This window comes from Pleurodeles waltl, chromosome 7, assembly GCF_031143425.1.
Source record: "Pleurodeles waltl isolate 20211129_DDA chromosome 7, aPleWal1.hap1.20221129, whole genome shotgun sequence".
Taxonomy (NCBI): Eukaryota; Metazoa; Chordata; class Amphibia; order Caudata; family Salamandridae; genus Pleurodeles; species Pleurodeles waltl.
The window spans coordinates 1316351733-1316366181 of NC_090446.1; the positions used below are offsets into that span (position 1 = coordinate 1316351733).

Genomic DNA, 14449 nt, shown 5'->3' on the forward strand with positions numbered 1-14449 from the left:
TCAGAAAAGTGTAATTATAACTGCTACCTCGCACCCTTACCATGCACTGTTAATTATCTCAGATATTACACCACTCATGACATCTTCTATGACATCATTGCTAAAATCACTGGAACATCAGCAGTAAAATTATTGATGAGAAAATTGTGTATGGTGAGGGTGTGAGTTATAGTTACCTTAGGGCACTGGTTATTGTTACTATAATATATATATATTAACTATAACAGCTGCATTTCTATGGTTTTGTGCCTGTAAATTCAGAACCTAACTATAACATCCCTGTAAACGTATTTTTTTCAGTGAAAAAAAAATATATATATAAAGTAAACATGTGTAGTAAAGGTATATGAGTGGTAAAAATGTGCATGGTAAAGGCATGCTTGGTAAAGACATGTGCATGGTAATGGATGCATGGTAAAGGTATTGCATAGTAATGACCACATTTTTCATGCTGTTTCCCCTGCATGGTCTCCAAATGCCACCACATATAGTACAACGTTGGAACACCTGACAAGTAATGTTTCCATGCTATTAAGCAATGTGCTGTTGTTGGTACAATGTTGTTTATGGATCCAGGTAACTAAAATCCTAATTGCAGATGGTGTATGGGCCTCCTGCCATCAAATGGACCACGGCTAAACTTGGCATTCTGCCTTTGGCCATTCATGTACTAACTTATCATCTTAATATTATATCTAGTTGCCCATTCGATCCATGCACTCATCCTACTATTCATTGATGTACTCACTCATCTATATATCACTGGAGTAACAAAACTCGAGGAGGACCCATCGCTGACGACATGGAGGGGCTTACCTCTGGACTCACTCCGCAGCTCTCAGGACAGAGTACTGTGCCAAGGGGTTCCGCTAGAGGTCCGGGGCCCCCTTCACCTTGGGGGCTGTGGAGGCCTTTGTTACATGCTTTCAGTTACCTATTTGTTTATTCATGCATTCGCTACTATAGCCGTCATCATTTGACTCATATTTTTATTCACTTGCTCAACAATTCACACAATCGCATGTACAAACTTGCCAATAAAGAAGCACTTTCATTTACCAGACAAGCCGAATGCATTTGCTTCTCCAATGCTTTTTTCCTTTTGTAGTTATAAAATGGACAAGAGAATGAAAGTACGAGCATTGACATACCCTCAGGCTCAGTACAGAAATGTACTGTAGGTTAAAGTAATTCACAACACATTGCATTGCTCCCAGACATCAAAAGTTAAAGGAGTCATCAGTTGTTGCACATCGAATTGCTAATATATATTTTTCCAAATGTGTGTCTCCAATATTAATGTGCTGTGCCTACCCCCCTGGTCTGGTTGTCCTCAGCCCAACGATTAGTAAACAAAAACACTAAAGAGGTACAAACATAGAATGCCTTCTATATCCAATAACTGCAAGAGTCATAGTACAATTGATCATATAGGGATGCCCTTGCAGCGTGAGTTGTATCCAAACAAACTTTTATTTAATTATTTGATCCAGGAATAGATGACGACCAGAGCACCCAGCACATTTGCTCCTTAACAAAAGAGCCTTAGAAGGGCTGTACATTGCAAAATCGAAGAAATAAATGTATACAAATATACAATATTAAAAACCAGATCTTAACCTCACATTAAAACATGGACATATAACACATGTCAGAGATTAATCAAGACAGAAACGTAGGCCTCTGTTTGTCTAATTATTAGTTGTGATTTTGCAACTATAATCAGAGGCATTTGGTTGCCTGTTCTGTAGTTGTAGGTTAGGTTAATGAAAAGACTAGAGGGCTCATGAAATGTTCAGCTCCTTAATTGTGCCAGCTGGGGATCCCCATCCCAAAACATATTTCACCATAAACAGCTAAACATGTCACAATCACAACAGCTTGGCAGGTCGGCAGAGCTCAGTCTTAAAGCCGAATGATATATTTGTATGGTGAAAAGAAGGCATAAAGTAGCCCTTTTCCAATATTACTGAGATCCACTGTAGTGCTTATGCACTCCCCTTAACACAGTGGCTGTAGTTTTCCCATTCAGCCAACCTGTGTAAAATTGTGGAGAGGATCATTTGCGTTGAACTGTCTACTTAGTAGAGCAGCACGTCGTTATGGAAAACAGCAGATAAGTTCACTGATGCTGCTATGGCGGGTTTGATGACCCTGGAGTATGTTTTCATTTCCATAGTTTTCATTAAAAAATCCCTTAAAAACACACCTTTTGGAAATTCCCAGTTATTCAGGTGCGGTCTTTGGTGCATAAATTATGCACATTAAAGGAAAGGTTAGAACGTTATTGGTTCTCACAAATACCACAATCCAAACACAATCTGTTCATTAAGAGTGATTCACTGAAATACACTCCTTTGCAAGTAGCAAGAATCTAAAGTAAGATAGCAGTTCTATTCCCATTTTTCTAATTTAAAGATACTGTATGTTGGGGAATTTGTCAACATCTAAATTATCAGGCAGTGAACGTTGTCGAAGAGTTTATTTATCAATAGTGGGGTTGCAGGTATTATCATTTCTGTCCACCCTTTCAGTACACAGGTGAAGATTTGATTAAGATTTTATGCACAATTCACCGTGTTTCCTATGCCCATGAAAATACACAAAGTTCCAAACAATAGAAATAGGAAAATATTTTATGAAGATAACATACCCAGGAAGAAAATCTTCTTTTCTGATCAATCCATAATTAAGCATTACAGGGTTTGACTAAATATAATTCTGTTTTCTATGTTTTTAATGTGGTGTGAATTTTTTTTCTACTTCCAGGGCTAAAATATTTTCGAAGAAATTAGGAATTTGAAGACAGTGAAATTGTCTTCTTTAGTATTAATTCCTTATCGGAATTACCATGGCTGATGAATATTTTAAATACAAAGGGATTGACTTCTTCGCAGAAATCTATTCAGAGGAAAACATGAGCTTTGTAGAAAACCACTTTCAAGTACTGGATGATGATATATTCATAGTAACGTACCCTAAATCAGGTAAGAGGACAATTCCTCCTTCTAAGAAACAAATTTGGAAGCTTTTTTCCTCATGTAATTGATGTGCACCCTCTATAATCTCCCTTTTTGTTTCAACACTTTTTTCCTCTTGTTATTTCTGCCTAGACACGACTTTAGGTGTTTACCAGATCTTATTCTATGAACGCATGATATATAGAGAGATAGGTGATAGGTAAATTCTCTCAGCCATTGATTTCCTATGTGTCATTTACATTCTTCAGCAGCCTTTAGATGTATTGTGTAAACTTAACTGCTTACTTTGCTACACATAGGATTATGTTTGTATCCGGGCAAAGGATGAGGATTCTGAGATTAAAATAAAATCACAAGAAGCACAAATGAAAATGTACGTACTTCTCACAGTAGAGGAATTACCTCCAGATTTAAGCCTTACTTTGAACAAGGAGGTTTGGGATTCATCAGGCAAAAAATAGGTTGATCAAAACTGCAGAGCCAGTGCAGATCACTGTAAATTCGAAGGCAGTGTATCTCCCCACTTCTCAATATAAACCTACTCGTGAGGTAGAGCTGGATATTTCATCTGTTACTGATACTTTTATTAGCAGGAAATTCTAAAAGAGGTTTTAAGGAGCTCATGTAACTTTCTGAGAAGGGGAATAAGCAAACATTTGAGAATAGTACAGAACCTGCACATAATCAATAATATAGTGATTCCTTGTCCTGTGGTACAGAATCTGGAAGCAATTTTATTTCAGATTCCTGCAAATGCAGAGTGGTTTACATTGACTTGTGTCATTTGTTCCGCTCTATTCCTCTTCATGAAGATATTATATTTTTGCTTTCAGAATCAAAAAGAGAGTTCTTGTTTTCTTGTTTGTTGTAGAATCCCACAAGAGTATACAAAGAGTCTGCAATATTTTCAAACATTCTCAAGGAATATTTGGCAAATTTAAATTTGCCTGGGGATTAAGTATTTGCTCACTGTATAGATAACCATCCAATAGCAGAAAGAACAAAGGGGATGTGTAGATACAATTACATTACCACATCATGTAGCTAAAAATGAGCACAAGATATCTACAACCAAATTGTATTGTATTGTATTGTAATCGTACTTATATAGCGCTTACTACCCCTGACGAGGCGTCCAAGCGCTTTTCGGAGAGTAGCACGCTACTCTGAAACCCAACAAGAATTAGTGATGGATTAGTATCGGGAAATAATGAGTACAGTTTTAGTATTATTATGAGTTAATTTGAGCCGCGGATATGAGAGTTTGTTGGTTAGATTGACTGGAGTAATGGATGGGTGGAGGAGGAAAGAAATTGCAATATTGCCAATAAGAAGGGATTCATTTGGGATACCAAATTGAAAAGAGAGTAAGGAAAAGTGCCCAAAGAATGCATGTCTGCCATTCTGAGAATGAATCCACCAACCGCTCAAAGATAAGTGAGAGTATTTCTGGAGATGGTTGACTACTGTAAGTAGATTCTATTTTTTTCTCTGATTGCAGAGCTTTTACAAAGGGTAACACACAATGATGTGGGAGATCCTTTGCCCCAGGGACGATAAATGATGAATCCCTTCCTGGAGCTCAGGCACAGTTTGTGTAGATTCCCTGCCCCTGGAATGCCTGATTACAAAAACTATTTTTATATTTTTTTTTTATGAAAGAGAAGCCTGTGCATTTTCTGTTTAGGAACACACCTTTGCCGTTTCCAAAACCGATTGCTGTAGTGAAATGTGCAGCACGTCAGAATGGCGGTGATATGATTACAGTAGGCAACCGCTTTGCAGATAAAGTTGCAAAATGCTGTGCACTTGTGTCTGGTACATTGAAACCAAATAAAAACAAAGTATCCTAAATGGAGAAAACAAATAATTATTTGTCAATGTCAACTCAATCTCTTGAAGAGTTGAGGCAACCTCAAATTAAAGTGTCAGAGGAAAAAAGAAAATGTGAGCAAAAGCAGGATGCAAAACAATCAAAAGTGATGGCTGGTTAATAAATGATCATAGGTTAGTATTGCCATACTATATGCTGTTGCAAATGGCAAGGTACATGCATGGACCTTTACATAGGGGATGCAATGGTATGTTGCTAATATTCAAGAAATATTGGTTCAATCCTCATTTTAGGGAAAGTTATTGAATTATTACGTCAAAAGTGTGTCACCTGTCAACAGAGAGACAAAAGGGCAGAAAAACATCAGTGACAATGAATCACATAGGAAAATCAGAAGGCTATTTCACAAGCTTACAAATAGATTTCATAGAGATGCTCAAATGCAATGGTCTGAAATATTTTTTGATAGTTGTGTGTCTCGTTTTTAAGCGGCAAAGGCTTTTCCAGGACACACAAGTGTCTCGCTCAAGTAGCCAAGCTTTTAATAAGGTAATTCATCTCTAGACATGGTTTGTGAAATTCATTCAAATCATGTAGACAAATTAGTTTTAAACATGAGTTGATGAGAGTAATCTGTGAGCAAATGGTCCATTACAGTTGTCATCCAGAAGCATCTGGAATGGTAAAAAAGGGTGCGTGCTTTCACAACATTGAAATGGCCTGATGTTCTGCCATTAGTCCTGATGAGTTTGAGAAGTACAGCAAGCAAGCCCACTGACCTGTCCCCAAATGAAATCCTGGCAATGAGCATCCTGGTATTACTTCAGCAACACTTGTGCATATTTCTGATGATCTGGTCCTGGAATAATGCAAAGGTTTTGCTGATTGTGAAAAAGTGATTTATTAATTGTGATGGATGGTAGTCCACCACAAGTAATAATGTCACTATTATTAGTAGACCTCAAAAAGGCTTCAGTAATTTAAACCTGAGCTCAACCCTTGTTAGGCATGGCACAAAGCAGGAAGGCATAAGTTAAGAAAAAGTGTAAAGCATTTACAAGTACCAAAGCAGATGAAAAGCCAAAAACACAACCTAATAAAAATATCCAATTTATCAACAAGGAGAATATTTTAATAAACAAAATGACACCACAATGATAAAAATTCAACAAGGAGACTGAAAATATGAATGTTTAAAGTTGTAATTAAAAATAGCACCAAAAAGCTCAAAGGGGCATCCTTGGGCAACTGATCACACTAGCCCAAGACAAGGCAATGGTTTAAGTACGACCACCATGGAGAGCGGGATGGATACACAGGTCAAATAGGTCCTGGGCAGAAATTTACCTTCACACTTAAAATATTTTCAAGACGGTAGAGTCCCCGGTGATGCAAACCCGCAATCTGGATCCAAAGATGTGCTCGTTGATTACAAGTTGACGAAGGACTGTGTCTCAATGAATCCATAAATGAAGGCAGGAAAAGATCAGAGTGAGCAAAGTCTGGAGTTCTGTGAGAAAACTGGGCTGATTGCAGAAGTCCCCTCACTTTTTACCACCGTTTTTAGCTTATACTGGTGTTTTCTGACTCTGACAGTGCCCTGGGCACTGCTAACCAGTCCCTAGGCTAATGCTCTTTTTAAAATGGTATATGCAAATTAGGTCTAATTATAATTGGCTCTAGCAACCTACCTATAAGTCCCTAGTATATGGTAGGGCATGTAGGTTTAGGGACCTCTGTATAGTTAGTGCACTTATAGGTGCACTGCTAGGGTTTCCACTGTCATCGTAAAGGCAGGCCTGCCTTGCTGGCTCCTTTTAAGTTAAAGTTAACCCCAAATTTGACTTTGAAGTTAAAAGCACTTCCAAAGTCTTAAACTAAGTTATTTTTACATATAAGTAACCCTAAGGTCTTTCCTAAGTGCCCCAAAGATTGGGTGCAGTGTAAATTTAAGCAGGGACCTTAAAAAATATGTTTTATAAGCCCTGGTGAGGGGAAAAACAGCCAAAGTAGTTTTTCCCATTGTAGGGCATTAGCTCCATAGGCTAACATTGGGAGTCTTTATTTAAAATTATTAAAGTCTAATTTCCACTAGAAAAGAGTTAGTACTATCAAGTTTGGTATCAAATATTCAAAGTTCGGAATAAATCCAACAACTTGCCAAGGTTGGATTTTTTATAACTTGTACAGAGAAAGAGTTTTAGAACGCTTTCTGAAAGTTACCAACCTCAGCCCTGTAGTGCCCTTTCCTGATTGGTCAGTCTCTAGAAACCTGAGCCAGCTGCCTTAATGAGATGTGATGTGGCCTGGGTTTAAACAAAGGACGCATTTTGGTGGGAGGAGAACTGCTGCAGCAGACGGCAGAGCAGGATGGGGGAGAGTTTCTAAACTGGCTTTCAAAAGAGGGAAAGCCACCTGGGACAAAAACTGCACCTCCCCCATTTCCTGTTCTCTTAGCCAGATGGGAGCCCAAATAATTAGATAAGGAGAGAGGCTGGAAGGGGCCTGCTATGGCAAGTTGGCCACACCATTGGGTTGGCTCAGACAGATTTAACCTTCAAGGAGAGAGTTCCTCCATGTTGGATTTTTAAAGAATGTTGCTTTCAAGGATTAATTTGTGATTCACTTCACAGTAAGTGGTCACCCCAGAGGTTGGCACCCTGCACACCATGGTCAGTGGCAACCTTCCCTCTTACCAGCCCAAGAGCAAGACTAAACATGGCAGAGCTGTCCAACAATTCAGATCTCTGCTGTAAGAAGATATTAGAAAAGAAGGACTGCCTTGCTGGAACCCTGGTCTTCACTACAAAAGACTGCACCCTAGATGACTGCACCTGCTGCGAACTTTAGAGTTACAGCTCAAAGGACTTTTCCTAGCTTTGAAACTGAAAGGAGTAGACTCCCTGTAAGCGGCAGGTATAAAGGATCCACCAAGAGTCGCCTACATCAACTCCTACCACAAGAGCCCAGCTGGACAGCGATCAGTGGACTTTTAAGGATTAGGCCAGGTGCATTGTCTGAACTGTAGTTTCAACATCTCAAGGAGCAACTCCGAGATTCCTGAATCTTGGATTGGACTACTTTCCTGCACATTAAACATTAAATCAGAGGCAGCTGGAACTCTTGACTTTGTCCCAGTCCAGCACAACCCTTTGATTTATTTTGGACATCCCCTCACTAAAATGATTATAACTATGCATTTTTGTAACTGTTTTTTAATTCTGTAATGATTCTACATTTAAATAAACCTTTGGGGCAGAGGGACCACCCCTCCCATACTTTCGCCCCTCCAGAAGAGTGTCTGTCAGGATGCAACTGTTTTTTACTCTGAATCTTTGTCTTGTGAAGGTTTGATTTCTAATTCTCATTCCGAGGGTCGCCATCGATAGTGACTCACATGTCCTCAATGCTGCGAATTAAGGGCCATATGTACGAACACATTTTCCCATAGACACAGAATGGATAAAACCCCTTGGTACATCTGGCCCTAAGTATTTTAATAAACTTTAAACAAAAAGCACCAACAGAACCACACCTTAACTGGCCTTTCCCTTTTGTCTTAGCTGCCTATTTCTATAGGAACCCCCTCTTCATTTGGCTGATGCATCAGACTTACTTGAGTTCTCACGTATCAAAGATGGTCACTGTGTGCATGAATGTGTGTAAATGCATCATAATGCATGCACACCTACATATTGTGATGCATAAGCACGTGTGTTATGTACCCGCCCACATTTTGTTTTTATCGTTTTCACTTTACCATTCTCACACAGCTGACATCCATTTCAGCAGGGTAATTTTAAAGACAAAATGAGTGAAGCACCAAAGAACACAAGTATTACCAGAGCCAGTAAGTTAGCACTCACCTTCTAAAGATGAGACTGATTTGCTTTGTCAACACTTGTCAATTATTGATTTTGAGTAGTTACAAATATTTGCGCCAACACTCCAATGTTTTACATAGCCATTTGGAGAAATAAGGAGTGATTTCTCTCCAATGACATTTACCGCACTATACTGCACAGTACTAAGGATACACTTCAGTTCAGTAAAAAAGCCAAAAATATTTCCGTTTCAGCAACGTTTTTCTACTTTTGCTCACTGTCATTTATTTCACTGGATACCTACCTTTTCCTGAGACTGACCGGAGTTCTTCATTGTGCTACCTAGATATTCCATGTTTTCTAACACTATCTTGTTTGTGTTTCTCATATTTATGCAGGGATTGCAAATTCACATTTGTAGAACCCTCTGTTGAGCTTTGAGTATAGAAAGTGTAACATGATAAGACATATAATAACGCCAGTTCTTACTTTTTGTCACATTTCTTTTCTTGGTGGCATAATCTTTGTGATTCTTTTCCCACAGGCACTGTCTGGATGATGGAAATTATTAGCCTGATACGAAAGAATGGAGACCCATCTTGGTGTAAGACTGTCCCAGTTTGGGACCGTGCACCATGGTTGTATAGTACTGCAGGTCTGAAGTTACTGCAAACCTACAAACCCCCACGCCTTCTAACATCGCATGTGACTGTTGACATTTTTCCCAAGTCAGCCTTTAATTCAAAGGCCAAGGTAAGAAATACAAAGCGATTCAACTAAGTGCTTTTTTCATTATTATGTATATTTTTAATGTGCGGAATCAGTGAACATTCCACAGTTCAGGCAGAAACGTGTGAAAGAAAACAGTGAAGCGTGTCTTTAGCAAACAGTGGCAAATACACATCTGCACTTTTACATACTAGAGACGTGACATTATTCAATAAAACATGGACATAGTCATATGATTAGTCACTGAGAAACACATCACAAAAACATAACACAATGCAAAGCAGGAATGCTTCTCCTACTAAATGTGATGCAACAGTATGGTAGCATCCCTTTTATAAAATTCCATCGTCAGGTCTGAAAGTAATGTCAATAATAGCCACGATATCCTGATTAACCTTTATTACAAATATATTTCACTGACCTAATCAAGTTTAAAAAATGCTTAGGGTATCATTGAAGGATTACATTTTAATCTCAAATTGCTTCAGTTATCCCTCAAAACGTATAATGTTGCATGGTTAGACAAAAAGTTTTCTCGGGAAAATATTTTTACTGTCAGAGGCAGAGGTAACACTAGCCTGAGTAGATGCACATTTACTGAGCATTAAGACGTGCATGTGCATTTACGCATGTAAAAACGTTGGGGAAAGATGTGAATACTGCACGTTCTCAAAGTACTCCTGGAATTCTTTAAGAGTCACAAAAATATCATAAATATTTCCCACATGGAGGTAAAGCAACGGGAGAGCTCCTATGGGAGTAGTTTTCCGAATGTGTATGTGTACTAGATAAAAATGTGCATGTTCAAAACTGGAGAGAAGTATGAGAGTAGGGATTGTCTGTGAGTAATAAGCATAAGTCTTATATGCACAATGAAATTATGAAGACTATCAGTGGTCTGCCTCCTTAGCAAGCTCCATGGGGTTAAGGATCTTATTATTAATCAAGTGCTGGAGCAGCTCTGTAAAACAAAGACTAAACATTTGCTTTTGTGCAATCAAAATCTACAGACCCATCCATCCAGTGTCTTCCAGAAAGTACAGAAAAAGTCTACACAATCTACCCAGAGAAAGAAGCTTTACTCTCTCCCTAAACTTTTGCCTATGCATCTCCGGAGTCAAGCCATACTTCCTGATAAGTGCCTTATTCAGGGCAGAATACTTCATCTTATGATCCCCCTGTATGGTTAGTAAGGTGTCCCTCCCCTCCGCTGGAAACTGCTTCCACAACCTACCCCCCAATCCTACTTAGGGATCCTTTGCATTTGTAAAGCAATCTCGTAGACCTGAAGCCAGCAATCTATGTCCTCCCCCCTCCTTGTAGTCAGCTATCAGACTCTTGAGTATTTGTACTCTCCTGTCAGAGGACACTAAAGATGCTGCGACTATCTGTGCTGGACTCAGCCTTCTGAGATTTCAGGTTCAGCCCCTTCATGCTCAGCTCAAGAGCCAAAAGAATGTTCTCTTTTCCTCCATATCTTTCAGACGGTCATTCTCCATTTTGAGCTTTGCCTGCTCAAACTTGAGCCTCTTGGCTTTATGTATGTTCTCCAGCTCCTCTGGGGACAGACCTCTGGAGAGAATGCTGCTGCCTGCTTTAGAGGGGACCCTCTCTCCATTGATGCTGGCCCCTCGCCCCATAGGCAGTTCTGGGCTGTTCAACAACTTCAATGAATTGGCTAGCTCAAGCGAGGAAAATCTTACTCAAGACCACCTCCCGGCGAGATTTCTGAACACGGGCAGTCACAGATGGTTGCAACCACTCGCGTTGAGAACCTTACTTTCGCATTGAGGAAGCTGCCCACGAGTAGAAAATCTTCTTGAGCAGCAGAAAAGAAGCAGTGCCATCTTGCACTGCGCAGTGATGAAGCAGAAAATGAAGGTTTTACATTTATTAACGCATGAACGTAGTGTTGCAATAATCATGTGTGACTTTAACCGAACTAATAAAGATTGTACGGGGACAAAATGTGCCCTCAGAGTAGTTTGCCAACATTTATAAGCGTGCTTTATATAACGTGGTGTATTAGAATTGCACTAATCCGACATAATCGTAAACGTGTGCTATGATTTGCTTGTTTGAAATGCTTTAGCTTAGCATTACTTTAGTGCAGGCTTCGGCCTAGTGGCCTGGTCTCACGGTTTAGATGCTCGTATTTTTCCAATGTGCTATTAAACGTGTATTTCTGCTTGAAGCTGTACTTTTCCACTGAGATCGTTCACATGCTTATCTTAAGGTTTCGTGCCAGCCTGGCATATTTTCTCTTTACTCCAAGGTCGATTTGCAGGTGCGGACAATGGAGGCTCTGAAAGTGAGCTAATTGGTATACAATGTTGCAACTTGCGTACCCATCTCCAAGGATAATGTATGCTTAAGTAAAAGCTTGAGAACTGTCGTTTTTGATTGGACAATTTGAAGCTAACCTATGAACCCTCCAATGGAAGACCCTACTGGATTTGAACTGTTGTCTATAAAAACCAGGTGCACGAGAAGAAAGTAGCCATTAAAGCCATTACCAGCTCGATACCCGCCATTTTGCAGACTTCGTAGCTATTATGGCCCACTTTGTTGCAATGCCATTTTGAAAGAGACTTTGATGCTTTCTCTAATCGAGAGAAAGAGACTTTAATGATTCTGGCCCTAGAGACTTTAACTTTGATCCCTTTGCATGAAATAGTAGTTTTACCTTGCCGCCGTGAGGCAATTGCCCCGTCCACCCCTGCCCCTTTGCCCCGTTCCATGCTGATCGAGAAACGGTACCTGTGAGACGAAGACTTCCTTGTATGCTGATCGTAATTGGTAAATATGAAAGGAAATTGTAAAATTGCATTGTGTTTCCTTTAGGTAACCAACTGCTGATTTTGATAAGAGCCCTAGTTAGGAGTTTTCTAAATTAATGTTGCTAAATTGTTTTTGCATGAAGTCCCACATGCCGATGCTAATTTGAGGTTAGACGAGGATTCCATATGTCGTATGATGCAATTTGAGACCTTGTTATGCTGACTAAATGTATGCGATTAGTTCATTACAGATTATCGTATTAGTGATTTGCATTGCTATTATCGAATGCCTTGTGATTCAAATGCTACATAGATTGCACTTGTTTCGCCGCTATGGACAGCTATTAATGTTCATTTATGTTTATCATTTGGTGTTGAGACACATTTATATTGTGCTAGCTTTGTTAATATAGGGAAATAAATTCACTAACTTTGCAATAAACTGGTGTGTTTATTCCTGACTGAAAGGTCAGGGTTCGCCGAAATGTATTCTGGATTAATTGTCAAGTGTTATGTTGATCAAGGTATTGCTTATGTTCGTTATTGATTATTGATTTAAGGAAATTGATCGATATAGAGTACAGAGAGTTTCCACTAAGTCAAAAGATTCATCGGCCTAAAGAGCGTCCGAATACAGAAAAAATTACTAGTACGGACCGCTCTATCAGCAGGGAGCTGTCTGTGTGGATTTTTAAGCACGGGACAAACTAGCTAAAAATCTGCGCGACTGGTGCAACCTAACACCTAACACACTCCACTGCTTGCAGAATTCTGCCCAGTCCTAGTCCTAGCCTCACCGCTGATCACTAATGTTAGAAATGACGTCTCTGGTTGGCAGAGGTTTGCACTCTGTCCAAGTAGGGACCACAATCCTAGTCAGGGCAAGTTGGATACACACTAAGGCCCATATTTCTACTTTTTTAGCGCCGCATTTGCATAATTTTTTTACACAAAAGTGGCGCAAACTTGCAAAATACAATTGCATTTTGTAAGTTTGCGCCGTTTTTCCATCAAAAAGCGGCGCAAATGAGGCGCTAACAAAGTATAAATATGGGCCTAAAAGTTTACCTATGCCCACTCTCTGGTAGCTTGGCAGAGAGCAGTCAGGCTGAACTAAAGAGCAAGGTGTAGAGTATTTGTGCACACACACACACACAGTAACACAGTGAAAACACCACAAAAAGACTCCACACCAGTTTAGAAAAATAGCCAATATTTATCTGAGTCAAACAAGACCACAACAAACAAACATCTAGCATACACAAGTCAAGTTATGAATTTTGAAAAGTTAAATCAAATTGCAGTGCTTAGAAGACAAGAGCTTCTAATCACTAGCTATCTGATCACTCTGGACCAGGGCAAATAGAAAAGTGCAGTCGAACCACGATGGTGCATGAGCCTGGTACAGGAGTCACACAGACCTGCTGACTGTACCTTTGTTGCGTCGATACTTGGTGATGCGTTGATTCAGAGGAGGGGATGCGTCGCACTGGCAGGCGATGCATCATTTCCTGATCAGGCAACGTCATTGTGTGTCGATGTCTAGAAGCGATGAGCTCTGGTTCTGATGCATCAGTGCTGTGTCAACCAAGCTGGAGTTGCATTGCAAGTCAGGGTCTTTGTGTCACACAGTTGGCAAGTGTCCACGGCTTTGGTGCAGGGAGTTGCAAAGCGGCATTCCTGCAGTAGGATGTGTCAGTTCCAAGTGATGCGCCGGTGTTGTTGCATCAGTTCATGTGTTGCAGCACCACACTCACCTCCGAGGGCCCATGCTGGATTTGGCACCACGTGGCAGAGCAGGACACACAGCAGAGGAGCTCAGGTGCTCGTAGCAAGATGCAGTTGTAGTCTTTAATATCCCTGAGACTTCAGAAACAGGAGGAAAGCTCAGTCAGGCCCTTGGAGAAACTTTAGATTGCAGAATATTGAAAGTTAGATGCAGTCCTCCCACTCCCAGGCATGATGTAGCAGGCAGTAGGCCAACACAGCAGAGGAAACAGCAGTCCCTCCGGACAGCACACAGGTCCTTCTTCCTGGTAGAATGTCCTCAGTCCAGAAGTGTTCTGAGTATATGGTATCAAAGACCCAGTACTTATACGCAAAATGGCCTTTGCTGTAGGGGTAACTTCAAAATAACTCTGAAATGCATAAGCTTCCCTTTCAACCCAGCCCTGCCTACAGAATACCAGTAGGGGGTAATCATCCCTTCTTGTGAGGACATAGCCTATTCAGATGTGTTTGTGAACTGCCTCTCCCTCTCCCTGCCCAAGATAGCTATAGGTATACAGATGTATCTCCTGT

General features: G+C 40.1%; 1 protein-coding gene across 1 annotated transcript in view; it reads left to right on the forward strand.

Moving 5' to 3' along the window:
* Window positions 1-2808: 2808 nt before the first annotated feature.
* The window catches only part of LOC138246239 (sulfotransferase 2B1-like), a 131527-nt gene continuing 119886 nt past the window's right edge, over window positions 2809-14449 (forward strand). The window contains exons 1-2 of the mRNA XM_069200644.1: window positions 2809-2987; window positions 9184-9392. Of these exons, the coding sequence (XP_069056745.1) occupies window positions 2852-2987; window positions 9184-9392 (345 nt within the window). The 5' untranslated portion in view covers window positions 2809-2851. The remainder of the gene's footprint in view (window positions 2988-9183; window positions 9393-14449) is intronic.